We start from the raw sequence: 27241 nt of genomic DNA, 5'->3' as shown, positions 1-27241 counted from the left end.
CAAACACATATATACATGAACACTCAGACACATGCATACATGTACAATAAATGTATGTATGTATCTACATATGTACATATGTATGCATGTGTGTAGAAAGAGAGTCATATCACCTCAGATTTTGAATGCAAAAGTCCTCTAAAGTCTACTGTATACGCCGATTATATTTTGTGAGGTTTTTATTTTGACACAAATTTCGCGAGCCAGGTGCTCTTTGTGAAATTAAAGACACGCAAAAATATTGACTACGTGTATACTGATCCTGATTTGAAAGTGAGGTACGCATATACATTTCTCCATTCAGTACAGGGTTCCAGGATCGCGAATTTAACCACTCGCGAAATCATCAGGAAGTCCCGATTCGCAAAAAATTTGGACTCGCTAAATATATGGGGTATACAGTACGCCAAAAGTATGAACAAATTGCTATCACACATGATCAACTGGGTAAAGTGCACACACCAATGCTTTTATATTGTACATACTGTGGATTGGCATTGCACGGCACGCCACGGTAAAATATCTCACAATATACTGTACAACAAGGTCACTCACAAATAAGGTATAGGCAAATGAAGTGGTTTCTCTATGAGTCAGTTTGTCTGTCTTCCCATCTTGTTCCCTTTCTCTATCTCTCAAACTCTCTCTTTCCTTTGTAATGATATTTTGTACTTGCTTTTGAGGTTTCTCATGTTCTGAAGAGGGAAACATACAAAGTCACAAGAGAGATCATGGGTGGCACGTCAGGCAAGCCGTTTGGAGTTGGTCCTTTTCAAGAAGTGAGGCGGTCGCAGTAGGCTTGGCCTTAGCAGACGAGGGTCTCAAGGTGATGTCTGTAGGCAGGAGAGAGGAGGTCACCTCCCTTCAGTGACTGCTGCACGCTGTATGCACTCGACAGTGGTTCTGCATCATCTGTAGAGTTAGCCAGTCGAGAGAAGGAGGATTTGGGGGTAGGTGGATCAAGAGGAAAAAAGTTTTGGGGTGAACGAAAAGATAGGAAAAAATCAATCAGATAGAGATTGGCCGAATGGATTGGATGAAAGGAAGGGACAGCCATGGATAGGGAGGAGAAATATTTAAAGGTACGTAGAAGCAGTGAGAGTAAGTAAGAGATGTGTTGTCACTACCAATATGAGTACAGCAAATGTCAAAGGGCAAGGATGATCTGGTTATAAAGCCACTACAAAATCTATAGGACAGGGCCCCACTTACAAGAAAAGGCATATTGTAATGACAAATTACAAGCACTGGTTACCTCAATAGCAGAAGTTGTTCAGTTTCCAAGATTTCTAGCTGTGAGAAAACACTACAGAAGTTACAGGAGTGAGTTTCCTACGCACCTTCCCACTCCCCCCCCCCCCCCCCCCCCCCCCCGCAAAAAAAAAAAAAAAGTGATTTGTTGAATTCAGGAAAAAAGCACCAGCTATGTGAGGAAGAAATAGTATGCCTTTTCAAAAGAAGTCCACAGGTTTCACAACCCCTCTATACATGTATACATAAATAGTATCCAAAGTTTTATGTTTTTACTAGTAAGAACAGTTTCACAACCAATCTGCTGACGAAAGCAAAAAAAGTGATGATAACAATATGGTGTTGATTTTTGGAAAATGGATGGATTTGCCAATGAGAAACACACAAGAAATACTGAACACTTTGATATGGATATGACATGCATTATGTTGTAATTGTAACCCTGCATCTATACTGCAGGTGAAAGTTCTTCAAATGTGATATGAAATTTTAAGACATCAGAAAGAAATAATGCATCCGGCGACACTTTGTGGCGGAGGCATAAAAATCTTCATAATGATGAAATATACTATGTGTGAAATATGAACAACTACAACTGTATGTCTATGACAGTAAAGGGTTACTTTAACAATATATCTGAAATGCACATGATTTGCACTGTTTGAGATCTGACTGCCATCAAGCACTATCACTTATCAATAGCCTTCTAACCTGTGTGTTTGCTGTGTGTGTACAATATACACATACACACATGTAGTTTTACGAGAGGAACATTGGTGCTCTATTGCTACTCTGTGTGTGTATGGTAGTTGTCTAGAGGTTCATTGGTGCTTGATTACTGCTCTGTATCTGTGTATAACATACACACAGGTATTTGATTACAGGCTCATTGGTGCTTAATTACTACACCAAGGGTCATGCAACCCAAATGCAGTGTGGTCATCAAGCAATTGATATATTTACACACACACACACACATACACAACTTACCAAAGTGAGTCCACCTGTCTTGGGCAATGTACATCACAGCTGGGATGCAGTACTGGGCCACGCCCATCTTATTTGGGTCTGTGCAGTTTAGCATCCACACGGGCAAAACAATTTTTGTGTAGAACTGCAGAGAGGGAATTGCAAACGTCATGTCACAATCATTGCAGCAGCATTTACCACTGAGAAAGTTGCATTAAAAAATCAAATAAAGCCAGAAACAGGGAAATTTGAACATATATAAATACAAAGAATACTGATTATACTAATATGATAATTACAATAAAAATTATAGTAATGATGACGATGTAACAATAAGGAAAGAAAAAAGTATAAACATATGAACATTAGTTGATCGTTTTAAGCCGAGTACAGTAGGCATCTCATATAGTGGTCCGAGACATCGCACTGTACTCTTGCTTGTAGAGATCTCACTTTGTTTTTAATATGTACACAGAGAAACCAAAAAAATAAACTGTCTTTAATCTTCATGAAAGAATATGTTTCCTCCATCTTGGAAAATCTAATATGAGGTTCACACTGCATGCTATGCACTAGTGTCGGAAGCTATGTAGGGGAAATCATGAAAGTAGAAAAGAAATTTAAATTTCCATCCCCATTATTTTTGTCGATCTTTTTTTTTCTTTCTCTTTTAAACAATATAAAAATTGATTAATTACCAAATAATACAAATTTCATTATGACAACATAAATTCCACATTGTCAATATTAAGAATAAAAAAGAAAAAAAAATTGCATATAAAACAAGGGATAAAGAAATTATGCATACTGCCAGCACTGCTGTTATTTGTTGTCGTTCTTTGATATGAAATATACAATTAATTTTGCAGGAATCTACGCAACTCATCAACTTCTGCTAAATTTGACAAGTCCCGGTCTTAGCCAAACAAACGAAATTCTCATTATTGCACACGTCAAAACCAAAGTAACTGTACAGGTTGTCAATGTATTACCTCTGGACAGCCAACAAACTGGTCGAGCGATTCCAGCTGCACAGGGGTGAGGCAGTACACACAACCCTCCACAGAGCTCTCTGGGGAGAACCTAATATTGGCAAATCCCCCTGCCTCTCTGTCTTGACCTGTACCACAAAATATCATCAGGGAGATACATGTAACAAGAAGGCTGGTATCATACATGTATGCAAGAAGCTGACAAATGCTTTTGAATCATCAGACAACAGTGAAAATCCCTAACTCATCTACCAAACAGCATTTGAGTGGGCAAGGCTTGTAGGAAGAGCAACTAACAGAATCTTCTGTAAACAGTGTACCAACTTGGACCGTGGGTGCTAAATCACATCAAAAACTTAATCTGTCGCATGATTATGCCTCAGAATAATATACTCATGCAAGACATGTTCCATGTTGATGAGATGTATACCCCACAGATTATTACCAAACAATACTACCAATATTTATTGTTTCACTATTGGTTATCCATGCATGCTAGTTTTCACATAGTTTTCACAGACTGTTGCAATTGCAAACAATGCACTCTGAAGTACAAAGCACTCATAATCACAGACTCTAAAATTAGACTTTGAACCCATACCCTATTTCCCTGCTCCTGCCATGTTCCATTATATTTTGTCCAAAACAATAATCTCTCAACTGACCTTTTTGGACATATGTTTCATCCATGTACAATTGTATCAAGTTTGATGATGTCCTCAAATACAAACGTACATAGTCTGATTTTAGCATCTAAACATTTTGAAATTTTAATTTGATCTCTGGTCAGAATGGACACATCAACTTTTGACACAGCTCTTGGCACCAATCTGTCTTGTCAGCAAATATGTACACAAGTTTGACTTATGAAGTAACAAATATACAAAATGCTGCCTTTACAGCTAGGGACATACAATACCTCAGTAACTTAACATTTACCTGTGCCTTCCATGTTCATATCTCTTGCATCATAGAACTGTCACATACTCAATCACACCACATCCACACACTAAATGTGAGGAAAGTCCATTTTATTCAATTTCTACATCTTAAGTTTTAATCTGATATTGAACTTGACTTGACTTGACCTCAAACAGAGTTCATCTGAAATGCCATTTACGGTGCTTGGCCTGTCACATTATATATCCATCGACCACTCTCAGACTGGTGAAACCAATGCACTGAGCAACTGAAGTACTTTTTTTTTTTAAAATCCCAACCTTTGACTTCTGACCTTTGTGATTCTTACTTTATACGAGATGAAGAGAGATGTAAATTTGGTCACTCACTTGGATTGATCCTTAGCAGCAGAATCTCACATACAGCTGGCAGTTCTCTTTCTTTACAGCAAAATTTTGTTATACCCAAACAATTAAGTATTTAAAAATATAGATGACAATTTTGGGACCAGAATTTTTAATTTGTTGAATCAAGATTTTTGTTGTGTTTTTGTTATAATGGAAGTACACTGTAATATGGTGTGCTTGACCCAATACCGTATATCATTCATGCAAACATGTACCAGCCCATCGCTCACAGAAACTCGCAGCACCACGTAGTATATCCGTAAGAATTACTCTATCTTAAGAGACAATAGGGGAACTCACCTTTCTTATTAAAGCAAATGGCAAATCCATGCAAGATGCCCCACAGCCGCTGGTCTATTGCAGAGCCAATGTACATAGACAATCTATGTTGGATACACGACAAGAAGAATACAGGGTCTACTGGTAAACCATTCACAGATAAAGCTAATGATACCACATATTTAATACATCACAATATTTTTGTTTCAGCAAAAGTTTTCTAGTCCACTGCTATTAGTGAAACCAATCACTTGTGAAGGATACGTACCACCACTCGCAACACAAACGCCATCATGTATATCGCATATCGCCTCCAAGGCGACAAATAACTACAGGGGACTCCCATTATAACAAAGTCCTTGGGACTGGCAGTTTTCTTTGGTTATATCAAAATTTGTTGCGACCGAACAAATAGCCAATAAAAGTACATACTTGTACATAGAGTGGATAATGTTGCTGCCTGAATTTTTTCTTCATTGTAACTGGAATTTCGTTATAACCGTGTTCATTACAACGGGAGTGCACTGTACTAAAACTTTTTTTGAAAATGAATAATTCTTATTTCTAATTCTATCACTGTGGCTATCAATTATTTCTGCAACCATTCACATTTTATCTTATTTTTATTATTATTATTATTATTATTATTTCAACAATTCAAAATTGACTGGTCTTTACATGATCAATGGCATGCAGATGGGGGATTCCTTATGAGAAATAGCCAGTGGAATGGCTTAAAACCTCACCTTGCTGGATTCATGGTAGGTCCATAGGCAAAGTAGTAGAGTTTTCCTGGAGGTGGTCTGGCATTGATCTTGAAGCAGAGTGGTGGGAAGGGAGCAAGGGGGGCTTCCACATTGTGTTTAGCGTGTCTATCAAGGGGAAGGGGGGAAGAATAGAAAGAAATAATCTGTGATAATGTGTGTGTGTGTTTCATAAACAGCTTCATGTGGGAATACTGTAATATTTCATTCAACGTTACCACTGATATATTTCGCACCAGGCATATATACCTAATTATTACCTATACATTGTATGAGGTAGTTTTGCGGGGCAATTGTAGTTGGTATTTTGATCCGTCGTCAAGGTCAGCGGGCGATATTAGTGCTATCACCCTTCATCCGGGTCTCGCCATTCACTTTACATGTAAACATTCCGGTCAATCACAAAGAGGAGACATTCACAAATCCAGGACACACGCACCGCAGAAGAACGCCAAAAAATCAACTCATACAAGGTCGACCTCTTCCAGCAGCACTACGTGTCAAACAATGAGGCCATTTGTGCTCAATAACTGCACAGTGACCATATTAAAGTTATTACAACTCTCCAAATTGAAACAGAAGCAAAAACAAAGTGTAAATAGTTCAGAGGTTTGAAGTTCGCCTGTTATAACTTCATAATATGTATCTTGGAAGTTGGAGTTGAATGATGTACATTGATGAACAATTTTATAAATATTCGACATGTTGGTGATGATATACAAGTAAAGACAAATGTGGCTTGATCTACTGTATATCATCAGTGTATAGCCGTATTCACATATTTTCCTAATTTACCTAGGGGATAGGTAATAATTATGATATTGACTGGCCTTGAGGGAGATACCAAAATAATATTGCCCGCACTGAAAGAATATTACTCTCATCTTCCACTCGGGCAATATTCTTTCAGTTTGGGCAATATTTTCTGGTATCTCCCTCAAGGCCAGTCAATATTATATAATTGTTCAGAGTATTCAAAAGAAATCAAAAAGTGTCCTCTTAAGGCCCTTAGGGTATCTTCAGGGTATATCATAATGTACCTGCCCATTTAGCATATTCAGGACCTGCATGAAGGTAAACAGTACTTCACACTACTGTAAAACATGATATATTCGCGGCATGAAATTTTCGCAAATTGGCGCCGACAGCCTTTTTCGTGGCATGACATTTTCGCGAATTGCTACTGGCATTCAATGCATGTAGTGTACACACAAGCTTTCGCGTGTATTTTCATTTCGCGAATTTTGGCGCTCGCGAAATTCGCGAAATTAAAATGCACGCGAAAATTCCTCGTTTTACAGTATTCAAATGGGAAAATTCGAAAAAAATCTACAGGTATGCTCGATTGTTGTGTATGCATCTACAGTATGCACTATATGACGCTTAATCTTTTACTCATTTAAACTGAATTAAACTATTATTTTTTGATGGCTTTAAATTTCAACTACTTAACTTTTGATATCAGAATGAAGATAATTTTTTTTTTTACTAGTCAAAGAAACAAACAATGGAATATGCCCAGTTATGTTGAGCAAGCAATCATATCCCCATTGAAGCATCTTGCAGAGTGAAGATAACTTTTCAGATTCATATATATACCTTCTCCTGCAAAATGAACGGATGCTATCAATACCATTCTCACCGATCACGCAATTGTAGAAAGCACTCTGATCACTTGTGGACTTTTCTGACCCCTAAGTGACAATTCAGTCTTGGTTTTGGTTTCATAACAGATATATACCATTTCAGTTATCAAAGTATTGGTCATAACATATGATTTGAAAATTGCTCTATGTAGGACTGCCAAAATAAAACAAATTGCACTCATCTGCCCCTCCCCCAATCTATTGCATTATTGAAAAACAATTTGAGGAACAGCAGAATATCTTTGAGGTTAAAGTTCTGATCATCAACCTACATCATGCCTGAATATATGTGATCAATTTTCATAAATATCATAAATGTGACGGCCTGGCTCAAAACCCACAAAAAGTAACAGATTAGGATGGTTATTTGGGCTGACCCACTCAAATCTGTCTTAACTTTGCGTTTGCTGTGACGAGACTGTGCCAGACCTAGGGGGTCTCTACCAATGGTCAAAATTTGGCAGCATAAAACTAAAGTGAAATTGAGATTATATTAGTAGCAGTTTTTTTTTTCTTTTCTGTACAATATTTTCTTGAGAGAGGCACTGCTTTCACTGTGATTTTCATTTACATATTTGCACAGCATGCCTGAGTGACCCTAATTTTAAAATTTTCTATTCTCCTGTTCATGCACCCCTAACTCTTATTTCAATCACTTTTTGAATGGGTTAGGATGGCCCAATTTAACAACTTGATAAATATATAATTTTAAATGTCAGAGCTTACTCTTCAGTCTATGAAGAAAAATGAAAATTCATCTTGGCCTACTTTTTGTGGGTATTGAGCTGGTTGGTCACATACATGATGTATTAGCATCCCTGTGAGCTTCCTGCATATAGTCTTAAACATATTTCCATGATTTAATGTGAATGCCATGGAATAAATACATAACATGTACTACACACGACATATACCGGTACACACCTTGGCTTGGTTCTGGCAACAATCTTCAGGTTTTCTGCATCACTCCTGAGAAAATAGATAATGAAACAATACACATCTATAAATAAAGTGCATAATTGTGCAATATCCATTTTACATATATTCAGAACTTCAGACACCAACATTTTGCTTCCCTGGATCCCAAAGTAAAACTTGCATTCATTGGAAATCACAAAAAGATGAATAAAATTTGATACAATCCATCTTTCTTTCTTGCACTTCATTTAAAAGAAAACTGACTTGCTGAGAAGGAGGAGCAGGCAACACTCTTTAAATACAAAATGCAAAGAAGATCTCTATCTTGCAAAATTCACCTGACTCTATATTAGTACTTCCAGAATTAACCCGTTCCATACGGGAACCTCGTGGCCTGCGCATTAAGTTTGTGGACATGTCAGAATTCAGTATGGAACCGGTTAATGAATACTGTGTAGTTCTTCATGTTGCAATAGACAGTCAGATTTTCTGTTGATTAATGCTAAAACTGTGCCTGTCTCCAATATACATGTAATGCAATGAGAAACAGAAATGAAAATACACGAATTTGTTTTTGCAGCAAATCGAAGCTAGATAAATAGCGGCATACAAAATGTAGTGTATAGAGACATTGTGTATCAGTGTTGAGTCTTACGCTGTGCACATACAGAGTGTATTGGCATCTCCACATGTCGAAATGAATATTCTCAGCAGCTCACATGGATCCATCTGCTTTAGACATGACACATTACTAGAGCATTGTTGGCTTTCCACTAATCGCTGACAGCACACCAGCCAATATACAAGCATTTCTTTTGCTTATTGATTGAAGAGTCATCCAGAGCTCATCAATCTTTACAGACCTCTGCTCATCTTCTCTGATCTTTTTGCTAGCAAAGTTAGGGCAAATCTATTTCACTCTCACACCTGAGAGATCATGAACTTTCAGTTGCTCTTCAACCTCATCTCACAAGATCATCATTTCCCATGGATTTAAGTCTGACACTACATGCCCAGCAGTTGGCGCTTTACATCAAATTGGTCCCAAGATGTCCTTGACAACAGCTGCACTAAACAGAGAATCATGAAGAACACTGCTGCTGCTGAAGAAGGGTGTCATATAAATGGATTTCACCAGAAATTAAAACTATTTGAATAAGCAATGACACACAGCTGAACAACGTAGGATTGCAGAACTTTCTCTGCAGACCCATCTGATGGGAGCGTGAGGTAACAAGTTCTCTCACAAGAAGCTTTCTACATAGCGTAACTGGCTGCTGCCACCTTTTGTTCTCTCTAGAGTTGACAACTTATATGAGGCTGTTGATTGCCTTTATAGCTTGTCTGGGGGCGCTGTTCCTGCACGCAGATTCATGAAACACAAAACAGAAAACACTGTAATCATCTCCATGACAACGGCATGGTCAGGCAGCATATTTGATCAGCCCATGTCTGGTAATCGTATATCCACAAGAGCGCTTCATTGCATTCAGGAAAGACAATGAAATTCTCACGGAGATGATGATGAGTATCCCGCTAATTGCCTCGCTCTATTTCCATTTGAAAAAGCAACCCACTTCAAACAGCAGGGGCACAAAGAAACAACTCCGAAACACGGAGATGCCCAGATGTGGTGCTCAAAATATCAGACAGCAAATGATGTTGTCATATTCTATTCGGCGGTAGTCGTCTGCCAAAAAGACAGATAGACATGCGCAGAGTGCATGCTGAGGTAACTCCTTGATGACTGGCAGGTTGCACAGTCATCACTGCTGGGTCTTGCTGAGCACTGTGCGCAATTATGGCCAAAGTCAAATATCTTGCATCGAAACTCAAAAATCTGAAACCATCTGCCTCCCGGGGGCAGCAGTGTGTAGAGATGAAATTTCGCCATGCATTCAGCAATTTATATGCCACTGGTGTCATTGAGCAGAGTTGGCGATAAACACCTTTGCCATGAAGATGGATTCAATGCTGTAAATAATTGATTAATACCCTGAAAGGACGGGAAGAGAGAGAAAAATGAAAAAAAAAAAACTTTTCAAGGATGCTGAGAGGTAATGGAGGGGGAAGAACTGGAATGGATGACTCTCTCCCCAAAACGTCAATTTGTTCTTGATGGAAGCTTTTCTCTTCTTTTATATGACGCTGCTTCCTGTCAAATCCACCGGCAGGTGCATTTTACCGCCAATGAAGCTCATTTCAATAGCCCAGCTTGCCTAGCAACAGCACAGCTCCTTCTCATACAGTGCAGGAGTATACTTGGGATGAGTGGACAAAAAACAAACACCGAGGCACTTGGTGGAGCACTCGCATCATGGAAAATTTAATGAAAATGTCATGTCAAGTACCATAGATATCAATTATTTACAGAATTAGCCAACCTGATCTAGAGTCAGATATCATTTATCTGTAGCATTTACGTCATGCATGGTGTACCCCTCTTTGTATCATTGTACTTCAATGTTGACGGCTACAATTTCCAGAATTTTCGGAAAACATCACCATATTGCACTGGTCATGCGATTGCAAAAAGAAAACTAGAAATGTTGCTATGGCGACTGTTATGCCTCCGCCATAATGCATGATTCTCCTAATAGGTCTAGATAGTACATGTGGACAATGTGTGATTACATTTTCACAAAACTGGCAAAATATTGAAATGACAAGTTTGTCACAAATGTGTTGAATGTTCACCTTCCTTGACCTTGGTTTAATTGGATGAATAGGAGAGCATGTATTTGGGGATTTAAGGACTTTAACTTGACTTTGACCCATTCATACATTTATGCATTGAGTAATTTTCATGGTACTGGTATGGAGAAAAAGTGCAATTTCTGTACTGAATAGTAAATTGTTACCATGTTCATCTGGCCTTTGACCCTAAAATTCATAAGATAATCACTTTCAGGTAGAACATGCATAGATATGCAGTAAGTTTCACAATAAATTGAGCCACTTCCGAGATATGGAGGAAAAAGTTAGTTCAGCACTTTCACTTGATCTTTGACCTTTTGACCTTTGAGGCAATAAAAAAGAAAAAGAAAAAAAACTCTCCAGAGAATTTCTATTAGGTTACACACGCATACACCAAGTGTAAAAAAAAAAAATACTAATCCTGCTGGCATTGCATGAACATGAGGGAAATAGTAAAATTTTGAAGTGTTGCACTTGACCTTTGACCCCTGACCTTTGACCCCATGAACCCTACATTCTCTAGATAATCACTGCCAGTCAGTACATGTATATATACCATGTTCCATGAAGATACCTTGAACAATTTTCCAATTTACAGAGAAAAAAAAAGAAGTTTTAATACTTTTACTCGACCTTTTGACCTTTGACCTTTGACCTCATGACCCAAACTTTCACCAGAGAATCTAAATTGGATAATACATGCATACACTAAGTTTCAAGAAAATATCTTCAGGCATTGCATAGATATGGTGGAAATAGTGAAATTTTATGTATTTGACCTTGACCTTTTGACCTTTGACCTTGAGCACGTGCACCCAAAAGTTGATAGGCACAACTTCACCCCCTAATACACATACATGCCAAGTTTCATTAGGATACCTCAACAGCTTTTGATAGTTACCTTGTCCACAAAATTCATTACGGACGGACGGAAAGACGGACGGACGGACGGAAGGACGGACGGACGGACGGACGGACGGACGGAAGGACGGACGGACGGACGGACGGACAACCCGAAAACATAATGCCTCCGGCACCACTTCGGAAATAAAGATTTCTTGAATAAATTGTACATGTCTCACATCTGATCCTGGATCATTGTGAATGGTGTATCTCTGTGAAATCACCAAACTCACTTTAAAATGAGCAGGAGTCCTTTCAGTCACTTGCACATCACCCACAATCATGTACACACTAACAGATGATACACTGATTAAAGGGATTGTGTAGTATTGGTGGAGGTGAGGATTTACAATGTAGCCTTTCACTTTTTGCAAGATACATTCTAAACCATTTTATGAAATGTTAAAGAGCATACAATTCTATGTATTGAGCAAGTCAAAGTTAATTTGATGAAAATTCATTTTGAAATGGCTGAGATATCCAAAAACAAAGCAAAACAAAGCAATCCAAATAAAATTTGGGTCTCACCTTTTATTAGGATTGCTTTGTTTTGGATATCCCAGTCATATCAAAACCAATTTTCATCAAATAAACTTTGAATTCCTCTTAGAATATGCTCTTTCGTATCTCATACCAGGTTTCTCATTATCTCCAAAAATTATCATTAAACTTTGTTGGAAACCTGTAGCCTCATCTCAACCAAATCTGTACCATCTCTTTTAAAGCAGGTGGTAAAAGGGCAAATGTGAATGTGCACCATCACCGAAGTGCGTGATATACATGTATGGGTAATGAATTGTGAAATTGAACAACGGAAACTGCAAGTGAAATTCCCCTGGCAGAGTCTTGAGCAATCAAGGGCCTTTTATTCACCAGTATATTGCATTTACGAATCGTGTAGCTGATTGTGAGACCTCTACAATATGTATGCAGCATGTGGGGAGTGTGAGAATAATTACTCTTAAAGCAACAAGTACATATACAACAATTGTATTCCATCAGTGGAGCCACTGTGCATGTTTGTCTAGCCTGCTCCATGTATGACAATGGGAAGAAAAGATTCATCTTTGTGCCATTTTGTAACGTAATCAAATATCTACAGGCAGCGCAGTGCAATAAAACTGAGCAAGAAATGAGATATTCTATTACTATAGAGTCAAAATCACTCAGGTCCTGAAGTAAATTAATCCTGCAAGATTGGATTGTCCTGCTACCAATCTACAGTCTTGGTTTACATCTACTCTTTTACTTGTAGCAATGAACAATTAAATGTGATGGCACCAGGGAACACTGAGTTTTTTCTTCTTTCATAGAATAATGCTTCAGGAAGTTTCCTCAAATATAAATGTTGATTGAGTTGATTGAGTGGATGCAGCAATATTAGACGAACACAACTGTGAAGTTTGAGGAAAATTGAACACTATAATGCAGGCTCAAAAGTTATGAACATCCAAGTTTTAGTGCTGCTATCGCCTTTCATAGAAAGACTAAAACCGTTTGTGACATCAATGGTCTAAAAAAGAAAAAAATCAAAAAAATATATGGAAAGAGAATTCCACAAAATTAAATTTTTCATGAAAAAGTACATATTCCTTTTACTTGCTACTGATACTGCATTTAAAGTCTAAGATCATGAAAATATTTTGCATTATACCTAATCATAATACTAATCACTGTAATAGACCCATATTTTAAGGCATGACTAATGCTTGATTTTTTTTTTTAAACACAGAGGTGTCCAATGGAGTTTAATGATTACAAGGGTAGTCATTTATGAGCGTTTTCAAAGATATTACAGTGACATGATCTCGATTGAAAATGACCTTGAAATCATGATCATCAAACTCATGAGAATCTAAAACCTGCTTATAGATTTTTTTAGATACCTACATGTGTATGTAATAATAGTTAATAATGGAAATTGAGCCCAACATCTTATTTTAGCCTATTAAACACTAAGAGTCTACTTTGGGTCTGTACTATACATCATGAAAACTTCCAAAAGTAATTTTAATTCTTAAGTATTTTCTTGTTTTGGGGGATTTGTTATGTATTTCTTTCTTTTTTTTTTCATGGGAAATTGTCAGCGACTACTTTCTACCACAATTAGCATGAAACTAATCAATCAAAGTGATAGATAGTAAAATGGTCAAGTTTTTATAAGCTTCATCACAAAGCACGGCTTTCTAAGGAATGTACATAAAATCACAAAATTGTCCCCTTTTCTGATTGACCTTGAAGTTGGCAAATATTAAGTGCTAGTTTAACATCCAGAACACATGCCCAGTCAAACGGGCATGCTTCCAGGGAACAACTACACATAAGTGGTTGGAATGGTAAAGGAGAGCGGTAAGGAGGAAGACAAAAACAATGTACTGATAAAGAGACAACACAAAGGCACAGAAAAAAAAAAAGGAGGAAACAGACTGGACAGACTAAATGCCAGATGTGCACAGGATAGCAACCACAATGAAACAGCACAGAATTGCAATGCAAAGTCAAAGGTCAATTGCTGGCGCAATTAAGATATGCATCTGATCTTGGATCATACCACCACAATACAGCATTAATAAAGCAGATCTATTGCTGGGTATATCACATGGATAGATTGAAATGGGTTGTAAAATGAAACTGAGTTAAAACGTTTAACTCACTCATAGTTTTCCTTGGGCTTCATCTGAAGGTCATCACATTGCTGGTAGAAAAAAGAAATACAAAAGAATAGTTTGAAAATGGACATTGAAACAACTCTTCATAAAATCAGATCATTTCATCTTGGTGCATGGCATTGTGTGAAGAATGTAAGTGCTAAGCCTTGGTCGCCACAAATGTGGGTCTAGCATAGATAATAAATAAAGATCTTAGATGGACTTTAGCCAACAAAAACTATTGATGGAAGTACTTCATCAAAGGTATTAGCCCACATTTGCAAACCTGCAGCAATTGGTCTCATAGTTAGCATGGAGTTTGGGTATGATTGCAGTAACACCTGTGCAAATTTTCATTCAAATTAGTCCATTACTTTCATAAAAATAAATGAAAATGCACTGTATGCATGCGTATAAAATCGATCGCTAGCTCCGGTCCACGCACGTACTACATGCATGCGATACATGTGTAAGTTAATGTACGTAGCTAGCCCACGCTCGTAATTCGATTTTGGGTCGGGTTGACCCGGTTTGAAAATTGATTTTAAAACGATGATTTTCTCTCTTTTATCGAATGGTATAGACAAAGAGCAACAGGTGAGGTATGTTACTGTTATAACTTGTACTTGAACTCATATTGGACCTGTTTTATGCAGTTTTGATTTTCGTGGGTTTGCAAATGTGGGCTAGTACCTTTAACAGATGAATTTTCTTACAATGAAACATTCACTGTATATTCAGACATTCCAGGGTAAAACAAAATTCAGGCTTTAAAAGCCCACTATAAACATCTCCATTATCAAAAGTGAAAAGAAGTTGAAGCCATCAATGTACTTTGACATTTCCAAAGTCTGGCATATAATGCCATCAAGTTATGATGCTAATTGTGGTTACCTGTTGACTTGAATCAGATTCAATGGTGTTGCTACAATCCAAGTCATGGTGCACGTCCTCTTCATCACTGAACTGCTCGCTGCCAAGTGTTACAGCCTCAGACATCTCACTTCCACACCCACTGTCACTGACAACATCCACTCTTTCCAAGTTCTCCTCTGCCTTGGGAGGCTTACTCATCCCTTGGCTTTGCCTAGCCAGTCTAGATGACAAACCAGATTTGGGTCGGTTCTTAGAAGATGCTGGTCTCTGTGAAGGTGTTATTGAAACCCCGGTGGCCAGCATCATGTTGCCATAGTCACAGGAAGAGCCTCCCCCTGTATTCTGCTCTCCAGGGGTCCGAGCAGGCGTTGAAACCTGACGAGGACTCACCAAGTCCTCGCTGTAACAACCTGGCTGCAAATCACCAAGTTGCAGCTTATATTCCAGGACAATCTTCTGCTGGTGGGTGTTGTCTTCAAGAAAGTCATCATCAAGTTCCAGTCTGTTCATAGGAAGATCATCCTCATGAAGGAGCCTTAGAAGAGAGCTGTTTGGACAGACACAAGAGTCCTCATCCAAGCCACATATCCCACAGAATAGAACAGGGCCATCAACTTCTGGTATGTCATCATAGGACTCCAGTTCTTGTGTCCTGCTTGAGGCTGTACTTGCTATTTCTGCTAGTAATTGTTCTAAGGATTTGAAGCACATTTCTTGAGTTTCATCTGCTTCTTCAGTTATATCTACTTCTTCATCAGCTTCTTTGTCAGGGTTGTTCCCATCAGCACTCTTTCCTCTCCCAGAGCCTCCATCGTCCCTATGGCCATCACCATCTCCCTCTCCAGCCCCTCCTCCAGAGCCACTCCCACCTGATGGACCACTACCACTGCTACCACCGGTCCCACCATTACCCCCACCACTTGCTCCATTACCACTTCCTCCATCACTGTTATCTCCTTGACCGCTATTGCCACTACCATCACCATCATCATCTTTCCGGTGACTTTTACCACTTTCTTTGCCTTCACCATCATCAGTTTCAGTTTCAGCCATCTCAAGTTCTTTCTTATCTCCTTCCTGTCGAGACTCCTGTCCATCATCTTCATGATCAATATGGGTATGTGTGTTTTCCAAACCAGTCCCTCCTGTTATATCATCTTGTGATTGAGGCTCACGATGAATGGTTTCTATATCACTTGTTCCGTTACCATGTACATTTGTCTCTTCTTTGGCTGTCTTAACTACATCACTCTCTGATTTCATCTCAGGGGATGCCTGTGCTGATTTATTTGATGTCACTCCCACCTGGTTGTCAGTGGTCACAAGTACTGGGGATCCCGTTGACTGCTCTGGAAGAACAGTGCAGCCATCATGACAAGGTGGATCTGAATCCATCTGTTCTGATTCTGGCTCATGTATCCCAGATTTGTCACTGCACACATTTTCATCACTGTTAGGCACACTCCCACTCTCATCCCGCAATGGCTCTTCTGTATTTTTGTTATTAGTGTCACCATTAAGTTCAGAATTTCCTTCTGCAAATATCGATTCACCCGTTGAAACTCCAAGAGCATGGGAATCTGCTTCCAAGTTGTTTGGACTGTTCACATCTTGGCATTCTGCTGCTGTGACTTCTATCCTTCCTCTGTCTGTCAAAGTTACAGACTCTGCAATCTGTGAATCATTGTCTTTGAGCTGCGCACATGTTTTCTGGTCACTGCTTTCAGTGACAAATGGAACTGTTCCTGCTTCTACTGCGGTGTCATGTGCAGTCTGCCATGATCCATTTGCATTCGTGTTTACAGCTGACACTGTTTTGTGGGCAGTGTCATCTGTAGCTTCAATCCTCCCAGACACTGGTGAAATTCTCTCCAGAGATAAGCTTTCATTACATCTCTCAGATTCTAAGTTCCTTTGATGATCTAACTTACTTTGGTCAGGGAAATGATGCCACTCTGGTGCATCAGATATTGCCTGTATACTTTGCAAGTCCTCCATAGCAGAATATCTTGTAAGTTTTCCACTTTGCTCTCGAGGCTCAACATCAATGGCACTTGCAGAATCCTCTCCAGAAACCTGCATTGAGGTATCAGTTTGTTCGACAATCTCTCTTTGCACACTATTACATTGAACACTGTCATTTCCACTAATATGTCTCTCTCTTTGTTCAGGTGTGGTCAAAGGCACTCGTTCTGTATTGCTATTAGCTGGAGATGAAGGTTTTTCAAGATCACTACCAGAGTTACCCATATTGTCACCCTGAATGGCATTTTTATTGCTATCATAATTGTCCTGTGCATCATTTCTATATTCACTGTCACCTGTGTGCCCGGTATTCACACCGTTCTGGTGTGACGTGTCAAGTGGAAAGACATCATTGAGTTCTTCCATTTCCGTAGCATCTGAGGGCTCATCATCTCTATCGATGAGCTGTGTCTCACTCTTGGCACTGGACTGGGAGCTCTTCTTGACACGGCTGACCATGTTGCACAGGATCTCTGCCCTACCCCCCTCACTGAGGTAGTCGCCCATGCTGGCCTCACTGACAGCATCAGATATCCTCTCACTGTCACCCCGTGGTGACAGTCTCTCTGAGTTCTGTGGTTTCACTGCATCTACTCCATGGGCTTCATTCTTGAGATTCGTCTCGCCATCACAGCCGTCTGTCCCTACCAACAGCGGAATGTCACCTTGACCACCAATCGATGTCTGGCTGGCTGCAGGGGTATCGTCTGCCATGGTGACGACACTGTTAAATGGTCCCTGGGGAACTGTTCCCTCCACCATACTCTGAGAAACCAGGTGGCCGTTACTGAGTGGACCATGTTGCCTGTGTGGGAGCATAAAGAGGTGGAGAACTGTTAATCAAACTATACTCAACTACATTTGCAAGAAGAAGGAAGTGCAAAAGGTACAACTTATTTTGCAAATGACAAACCAGGATCTTTTCAAAATCACACACAATTAATGACATTCTGCCAATAATGCCAATATACTACATGTACTGATATCAAACACTACCACCATTGCTAGTGGAATTTTTTCCACTGTCTTTTATTCTTTTAATATGGCTACAGTCTTTGCATGAAACTTTCATGACCATTTTTTTCGTCTTTGCATGAAACTTTCATGACCATTTTTTTTTTCTCTCTCTCTCTCTCTGATAATTCTAGCATATTTTGATACCAGACTAATGGGACCTGATGATACTATTCAGTGTCAGGTTAGAACGCCAAATCATACGTTCGTACTTTCATTATCAAATGACTGCATTGAAACCATTTACACATTAGTGCACACTGCTATAAAGTGACTAAAACAAAACAAAACATGGGATATTTAAAGAATTTAGAAACATGTGAGATATACATACAAGATACACAGGATAAACAAAGAAAACCACAGGAATTGGTGGACAGTATGCAAAAAATCTGAAGAAAACAAAGAAGATACTTCTAGTTGACTGGTATGTTGACCATCATTTTTTCTAGTGATAACCAAGTTCCAAATCACTGGGTACTTTCCACTTAAAAGAAAAAAATGAATTGAAAAACAAAAATGAGATAGGGTAATATTCAGTAGGTGTGAAATATACTTTTTAAAAAATTGCTTCATCCTAAAACCTTATTCTTTGTACACAGTCCAAACATGTGCACACTTTTATGCATTTAGAGCTAGCTAAACCCATCTAGAGTCCATAACAACTTAAAAAATACCCTACCCTACATAAGTTAGTAGTCTTGTAAGCTGATTGACACATATGTACGTACATGGATGGGGTAAGGATGCTGTACTCCCTATCCAGGGAGAGGGCAGAAACAATGGAGGTTCGGTGGACTGACTCCTGTGTCTCGGGGCGCACTGGTCCCGGATCCGGACCAGTCCCCTGGAAGACATCTGGGGGCAGCATGCTGAGCAGCTCTCGCTTTCTCTGGATCAGACGAGCCTTGTTTGGGGTCTGGCGTCTCTTGTCCTCTGTGATTGGATGGGATTGGATGGTGATTGGCATTCTCATATTGACACATTCTTCCTTCACAACAATTCACACAGATACTAATTAAATCAAGTGGAAACATAACATGTTTGAATACACAGCTACTCATAGAAAACAGTTGGTATGAATTATTTGAAAATAGTTTTGCTCTACACTGTATCTCAAGCAAAACAGAATCTAAAGTGGATGAACAGTACAATCCCATTATAATGCACATGGTTACATCAACATTTCCTACAAAAAAAAAAAAAAAAGAGTCAGGTCCAAAATTATCATGGTCATTTCATCTTCATATACTTTATTTGTTTGCCTGTAATGAGATTTCCATCTATGACAAAAGAAAACTGCAGGTCCCAAGGGCTTTGTTACAATGGGGCTTGCCTGAATTAGGGTGATAGATTTCTCTCCTCGTAGATAAAAAAATATCATCTTCATTTTTTCATTTTTTTTTCATGTGCATGTACTCTTTTGGTCTGATTTCAAAGTGTGTTGTTCTTATCTGTCATTGCGTTCTTTGTCAATGCTACTCCAAGGGTTACCCTTCCCTTCAATCATCAAGCAACAATAAACACTTGCCACTGTAGAAATTGTCCCTCAGATGGGTCACTTGGGACAATCTCATTTATAAGTGTAAAGATGGGAGCTGAACGTGCTCGTTGTGACATTACCACTGAACTCTATAATGAAGGGGCGCACTACACACCAAAAAGCCACTGAGCTTGGCGCATGTGGGTGCAAACTTTGATGCCACCAAAAGTACTGACCAGTGACGGCCATTTTAGGACTTTACTATGGGGTGCCAAAAAGGTGCCAAGTGTCAAATGGCTATTTCGTTAATATGAAATGAGTAATTCTGTCAACAAAATGGCATTTTGAAATCAGTCATTTCGTTGAAATTAGAAGAAATGTTCGTTTTGTCATGAAACCAGTTGTTTCATAAGGACATGTTCATTCTATCAACTAAAAAGCCATTTCGTAATGACATAGCCCATGCGATACTTGGCGCCCCATAATTTACACAATGACTTTCCACTGAGGAACGCATGCACTGAACTCTATATATTATGGAGTTCAGTGAACGCACGCTTCTGCTGCGTACCCTCTGCACAACAGTAGCGTACAGTAAAGTGGGTAGGGCCTAAAAGTGGACTCCTAAAATGGCGGCGCCTACTAAAGCACAGCGCTTGCCACAAACACTGTGCATAACGTCACTTTCAATATACGTTGTAGAGCTCAGCTGACATTACCGACAAACAGAAATTATGAATTTATAAATCTGCCCCCTCCTTGACATTATTTTTTCAAGTCTCGTGCAACTTTTGAGACCAAATTTGTGGCATCTGCACTTACCGTTACAAAGCCACAACCATTTTTGCAAATGCCTGTCAACCCAAAAAGGTCACAATTTTGTATTGCTGTGTACACTTCCTACGAAAAACAGTGCTCTATCATGAAACTCATAAAACCCCAATTAGTTTCCCTATTAATCACAATGATTATTATCTTTAAAATGCTAATTACTGTAGAAAAGAGGTCAGTGACAATTTCCAGACTTGGGCCAAATGGAAAGAATTAAATGAGTAAAGTCAGTCATTTCACACTATCATTCCTGTACCTGTTAAGATTCCTTGACAGTCCTCTACTCGTGGTCCTTCCAGCTGGAATGTGTGAAGTGGCTTTAATCTAGGAAAAAGAAAATATATATACGTGTATTTACAGGGGATATATACATAAAACTGCATAGGCATACACACTCAAATACACCAACACACATGGACCGACATTCACAAACACAGGCACACACACAAACACCCACAAACATGGGCACTCATCCACACACACACACACACACACACAAACACACTTATGGTCAAAAATAAGGCAGCTGTGACAGGAACTGGATTTGGACCTTGAGTATGATGTGCCTCATATTTTATCACTGTTAAATCACCCATGAAGTGAAGGGCATGGGGAAAAGAGAAGAAGAAGAAGAAAAGTACCCCCCCCCCCCCTCCCCTCCTTACTTCTAATCAATATTTACATGTACAGTGCGACCTCGATTATCCGGCCATGTCGGGACCGGCACTCATCCGGATAAGCAAATTGGCCGGATATGGGAGACACAATGTTAGTGTATATAGCTGCCATCCAAGCTGCCGTCCCAGTGCACTGGCAGCTAGGCAGGTAGCGTACCCCGCAAACGGTGGTGTAATCTATGCTAGCCTGCACAAAATTGTAGTCCATTCTTCACAAAAATAAAGTATATCTTTATGTGAAAATCATACATGTTTTACCTCATTAGATATTGAGAAACCTATCCTGCACATCTTATGAAATTAGTGAAATAGATCCATGAAAAGATGTTAAAGTCACTGTTTTTTCTCAATTTTTGGATTAAAAAAAAAAGTCCTTCACTGCGTGAATGCGTCCGGATAATAGAGATTTCCGGATAAAAGGAGGCCGGATAATCGAGGTCAAACTGTACTCCAATTATAAGTAAGGTTGGAGAACAAACTTACTTTCCTTTGAGGAGTCTGCCACCTTTGCGACTGACAGGATGGTCCTGCTGTCGAGCCAGGGCCCGGCTGACATCCTGCAGGGCTACAAGGGTGCTCTCCCTCATCTCCTGGCTTGGTGACACAGGGCGCTCCTGATAACGGGACAAGCAAAACTCACTGGCTATAAATTTACATGCTGTTGAAGTTTTAGTTTGGATGACGTAAATCATTAACAAACCATAAAAACTCTTCCTTACATTTAATGCTGTTTCCTTAAATTTAATGCTGTAAGGCCTTATTTACGAAATAGTCAGAAGGCATGTTTAGATCACCAGGCATGAAACTAATCTTGCATGGCAGCCTTGTTTTAACATCAAGCCAAAAATAGCAACAAGACAAAACAAAATAACACAACAGATCCATTAGACATATGTCCAAATATAAGTTGACACAATTTTTGGACAGTGTCATAGATTACATTCTATTTTAATTGACTTTAATGTTTGTCTTAATTTCCTAGTGTGCTAACATATCTACAAGAAGGGCTTACCATGGATATGGATGCATTCACATCATGCTTAAAAGGCTGTGACACATGAACATTAGCCTTGAAGGCAGAGGAGTCCAAAGCCATGCTGGGTTGCAGAGGGGCAAGTCTTCGCCTGCCCTCAGACGGTGTGGCTTGGTGAGGCCAAAACCTGTTGCCCAGTGACCAGAGAGACGGTGGACCAGCCAAGAAGGCCGAGTTTCTATCAAAATGGAAGAGAAAAATTGGGGGCAATACATGTTCATTTTCATTTAAAATGATTGCACCAACGTTCTTTTCAGACAAACGGCATATTGAACATTATGATTTGTGAGGCAAAAACTGTAGGAGTCAAACCTTCTTTTTTTCTTTAATGTGCTTAAAACAGTCTTGATATATTCAAATTCAGATTTCTGAGGTAAAATCATAAAAATAACAAACTCTTCTGTGCTTGGGAATCCAACCATATTTTTGTTTTGTTTGGCTTGTTTGTCTGCTTGTTTGTTTGTTTGTTTCAGGAGGTCGCAAGTTACTTTCTCAAAAGACAATATGCACAATATGCTTCAAAGCATGTCACAAAAATTGCATTCTCATTGCTTTGCATAATAACCTTGTGCTGTAGTGTACACACATACGATGAGGCAAAGTGGCTCTTATGTAACTCTTTATGCGCCATGGTGAAAACCCCCTGTGTGCCACATTATTCTGAGACACAATGCACTTACATGTATGCTTTGAGAAAACATTGTTTTTCAAATCTCTGTAACTATACATTTATGTTAAAACCTCCATATACAGTGCACTCCCGTTACAACGAACACGGTTATAACGAAATTTCGTTATAACAAAGTAAATCTTCTGGTCCCAAAATTATCACCATTATAGTCTGTGGTACAAAATTCGTTTATAACGAACACGGTTATAGCGAAATTTCCGTTATAACAAAGTCTTTTCCGAGCGCCACAGACAAAGAAAAACAAAAGAAATGTGCTCCGTTATAACGAAATGTGAATTGTGCTTTCGAAAATACGTAGCGGAACAAGCATTTATAGCGTCTCTGCATGGGTAAATGCTTCACACCACTGTGTGTTCGCTCCTTGTGTCACGCACAGTTTCTGAGGGGAACTTGCGTTTATTATTGTAATACAGTTATCCCATCACATTTCACATACCTTTCCAGTGTATGATGAGTATTCAGCAAACATAATATGATATATATACGTGGTTCCATGTTTTCGTCTATATTGTATTTGTTTGGTTGTAACGAAATTTCGTTATAACGAAAGAAAACTGCCGGTCCCGAGCATTTCGTTATAACGGGAGTGCACTGTATGTAGTGAGCAAAGTTTCAGAGAAAATGCCAAGCCTTGCTTTGACGTAAATTGTATGACAAATTTATGATTGTTTTTCTTTCAAATGACCAGCAGTAACATTTCTGTAAATGCATGACCTCTGCATATTAAAGATACAAAACAGTGACAGAAACTTAGAATTTACAAGCAAATCCAGTAGGGAACACTGCTTGCTGGTCAATCATTACATAAAATGCAAGCTACAAGTGTATATGTGATAGGAACGAAATTGCGACAAACGCTTTCATTGTACAGTGGCATTTGGCGATTTTTTGATCGGTTTGGGCAGATTTTTGCATTTGAGCAGAATATGTGAAGTTGGCAAGCCATCGACTGAGTCAGGCGTGCTACATGTAATGTGTCACTTAAAGAGTTAAAGAAAATGTGCATGCCTGATCACGACTTTTGCAATGAGTTGCAATCAAGGAGATCCATTATCGAACTACTGTCAAAGTGGAAATGTACATGCAAATAATTTTATTGCACTCTGATGGGTAAGCCAAATGGGTACCGTAAGCCAAATGTGTTCTTAAATCTCTGCAATCAAAATATTGTAGTACATAATGTGTACATTGTGTATAACAAGCATAAAACAACAAATGCATGCTTTTATTTTTTGCACTAGTTTCATGTCATGCAAAAATGTCCACACAGTGAAAATTTCCACTTTTACTTTTAATATACATATTATGTAGCATAGAAAAGGACCAAAACACAAAAAGTGTACTATGTGCAAACATGGTTGATACATGTCTGAAATATTCCAAATAACATTCAAATTTTTTTCACTTCTAATTGCAATGAAGCATGTAATGTCAACTTTTGCACGATTGTTTAATTTAGTCTTCTCAATTACCTGATTTTTAACCCATTGAGGACAGTTTGATTTTGCTACAACACGCATTTCCCATAGACACTTGCCCGAGTATACTTGAGACTTGTCCTCAACGGGTTAAACAATTAATAGTCTTTCACAACAAAAGCCTCTGATGAGACTTACTTGTGAGTGAAGAAGGAATTGTAATTGTGAACCGACGATCCTGCCCTTGATGGAGAACGAGGGGTGGACTTTCCTCCATAGGGGGAGAATGGTGGATTTGTTGGGGTCTGGGACCTTTTGCCAATGGACGGGGACATGAAGTCAGGACTAATTCGCTTAGAAACATTTTTGGTCTTCTTAGGCTGTTGCTTGGTGGTGGCATGTGATTTAGCCTCTGTTGTGAAGAGAAAAGCATCAAGAACAGATGAGATACTTCTATCATTAGCACACTCAGAGGCTGTTTAGGGAATTTTTTTTTTTTTGCCCCCCCCCCCAAAAAAAAAGAATGCTGTCTGAATTAAACAGGTGACTGAAGCAGTGCATGTGAGAAAATCTGGACAGAAAAAAGGTACTAATTAACAATGCAATTCTAGTGCTACAATCCTGAGAGAGATTGAAATTAATGGTTCACAGTTTATTATAAGCTAATTGTTGCCTTGCTTTGGCTAACATTCACGCCGTCATGAAATTTTGCAATACCTGTCCAATTGGTAAGCTGAGCTTACCCTCACTGCTACAATGCATCTTAACTCTCACAATGTGTCACTGTGTTGCAGATTACAATAGCCCATTGTTAATTGTGCATACCGTAAATGACAAATGTCACCTATGAGTATGAACATATAATATGACACAGGACATAAAAATATCTGCTGAACTGACACTCTCATCAGCACATAGAGGTCTACATGTAGAGTACCTCTTAATGAAGTCTTATTTATTTCACATCACTACAATGACAATATATGGAGGCACAGGTACTTTTTACAACAACAACAAAAAAAAAAACACTCAAGTCAGAACAAACGTTATTTCACTGATTATGCAAAAAATAGGTAACCACTTGTACTTACCTAGGACAATTTTATCAGCAGGCAGTGTGTCTACACTGAGGAATGGAGCAGGCTGCAAAAATGGAACATAGGAAAATATATACTTAAAGTTCTAGCTTTAGAACTACAAAATAGAAACCTCTAGTCCAGGCAGGTTGTTGTACAAGTACTCGTATACATGTACATGTATCTGCATGTAAACTCAGCCCCCAGCGCGCGCATTACAATTAGACCGACTAGTTGTAATGCGCGCGCACTGGGTGCCAAGTTTACCCGCTAGGCCGAGTTTACCCATAACTACGGTACATTAAATTGGTCTACATAATGTAGAAAACATGATATTTGATCACAACAGGAAATACACAGTAGCACTGCTAGACTGTAGAAACTATTACATATTTTCTTAAATACATACATGTACATTCTACAGCTGTAGAACTTGGATAGACAGTGTAGGACAGTTATAATTTAGTAGTAACATTGTTAGATATAGACTTTAGGCCCAACATTAGAGCATTCTAGACAGCTTACACTACTACAATTAGATTTCTATCTACTGACAGTCTACTATAGTACTAGACATTAAACTGTTGGACTTCTACACATGTGTACAGTCTGTATTCTACAAGTAGAATACAACTTAAAAGCTTTCTAACATTAAAACAAGTTGACATAGCAGGGGTGGATCCAGGAATTTGGTAAAGGGGAGGCGCCTTTACAAAATTGCATGGGGGGGGGTGCACGTACCTCACATTTTAAAAAAAGTCTTCAGTTAATGTTTACAATTAAACAAACAATAAAGAGGGGGCGCATGCCTGGTGGCCCTGGTGCGCCCCCTCTGGATCCACCACTGCTTGGTGGGCCTTGGGCCTTCTACTCACTTGGCCCTTTGGGTCACAGTAAGTTGTTCAGTATTAACTGTTAAGTAAGTTATAACAAAAGTAGACCAGTTCTTTAACATGAAAAAGACTCTCAAACAAAACGACAAAATTAATTTGTGTGGTTTTAACCACGGACACCGACCTCTTCTGGTCTGCGAGGGCGAGCTCGAGATCGGATGGTCTTTCGTAGAGTAGTCGGGGAGGCTGTCTGTGGTTTTGAGTCAATCGCAGGCATTACCATCACATCGTCAGGAACCCCAGTTTGTCTGGATGAGTCTAAGCCTGACTGACCGTATAGCTGATGTCCATTATGGGTTCTTCCTGCAACCTGCTGCTGGATCGGACTGAGAGACTGCAGTGGTGCGTTGTTGTTGTAAGTCGGGCTGCCATTACCGGTGCCGCAGTGATCGCCGGCAGGCCCGGCAGGCGGCAGCGGCGGAGTGCTACTGGCGTTCGTTGAAGAGTTCCCTGCACGAAGAGGCGACGCAACTTCGATTGGTTCTTTCCATGTTATAGTCGCCGGCTTCACGCAGTCTTCAGTTGGAGATATGGTCTGCATAGTATTAAATCACTGGTGCCGTTTCTGCACCAAAATGTGTCAGTTTTATCCAAATTTTTGCATGTTGCTTTAACTCACGACCTCACACAGGAGATCCAAAGATGGTGTACACAGGCAGCCATTTTGCCTTCGGTGCTCATTTACATGATTGATGAATATGTATCACAATAGTGAAACTTAGCTAGTCCTCCGCTCTGGAAAATACTTTTCTTTTCCAACCTCTAAAACATTCATAATTTTAAAGTAGACATTAAATTTCAAAAGTTATATCGTGCAAACTTTTTATCTGTCAAAAAAGAGGATTAATTC

At 39.1% G+C, this 27241-nt stretch overlaps 1 protein-coding gene across 1 annotated transcript; it reads right to left on the bottom strand.

The window, feature by feature from the left end:
* Positions 1-463: 463 nt before the first annotated feature.
* Positions 464-27041, bottom strand: LOC139713889 (uncharacterized). Its single transcript, XM_071625613.1, has 15 exons — positions 26516-27041; positions 25514-25565; positions 24621-24834; positions 22293-22491; positions 21764-21894; positions 20860-20927; positions 19021-19225; positions 15269-18080; positions 14381-14421; positions 8133-8177; positions 5545-5670; positions 4820-4902; positions 3213-3340; positions 2242-2365; positions 464-912 (listed from the first exon to the last, which is right to left on the bottom strand). The coding sequence occupies exons 1-15, from the start codon at positions 26930-26932 to the stop codon at positions 806-808; spliced, it is 4752 nt and encodes a 1583-aa protein (XP_071481714.1). The 5' UTR covers positions 26933-27041; the 3' UTR covers positions 464-805.
* Positions 27042-27241: the final 200 nt, after the last annotated feature.

This window comes from Diadema antillarum, unplaced genomic scaffold (assembly GCF_040938485.1).
Source record: "Diadema antillarum isolate AM-2024a unplaced genomic scaffold, OU_Dant_1.0 scf00000044, whole genome shotgun sequence".
NCBI classification, from domain to species: domain Eukaryota; kingdom Metazoa; phylum Echinodermata; class Echinoidea; order Diadematoida; family Diadematidae; genus Diadema; species Diadema antillarum.
The sequence above is the reverse complement of the archived record's forward strand: the minus strand, read 5'-3'. Positions and strand labels throughout refer to the sequence as shown.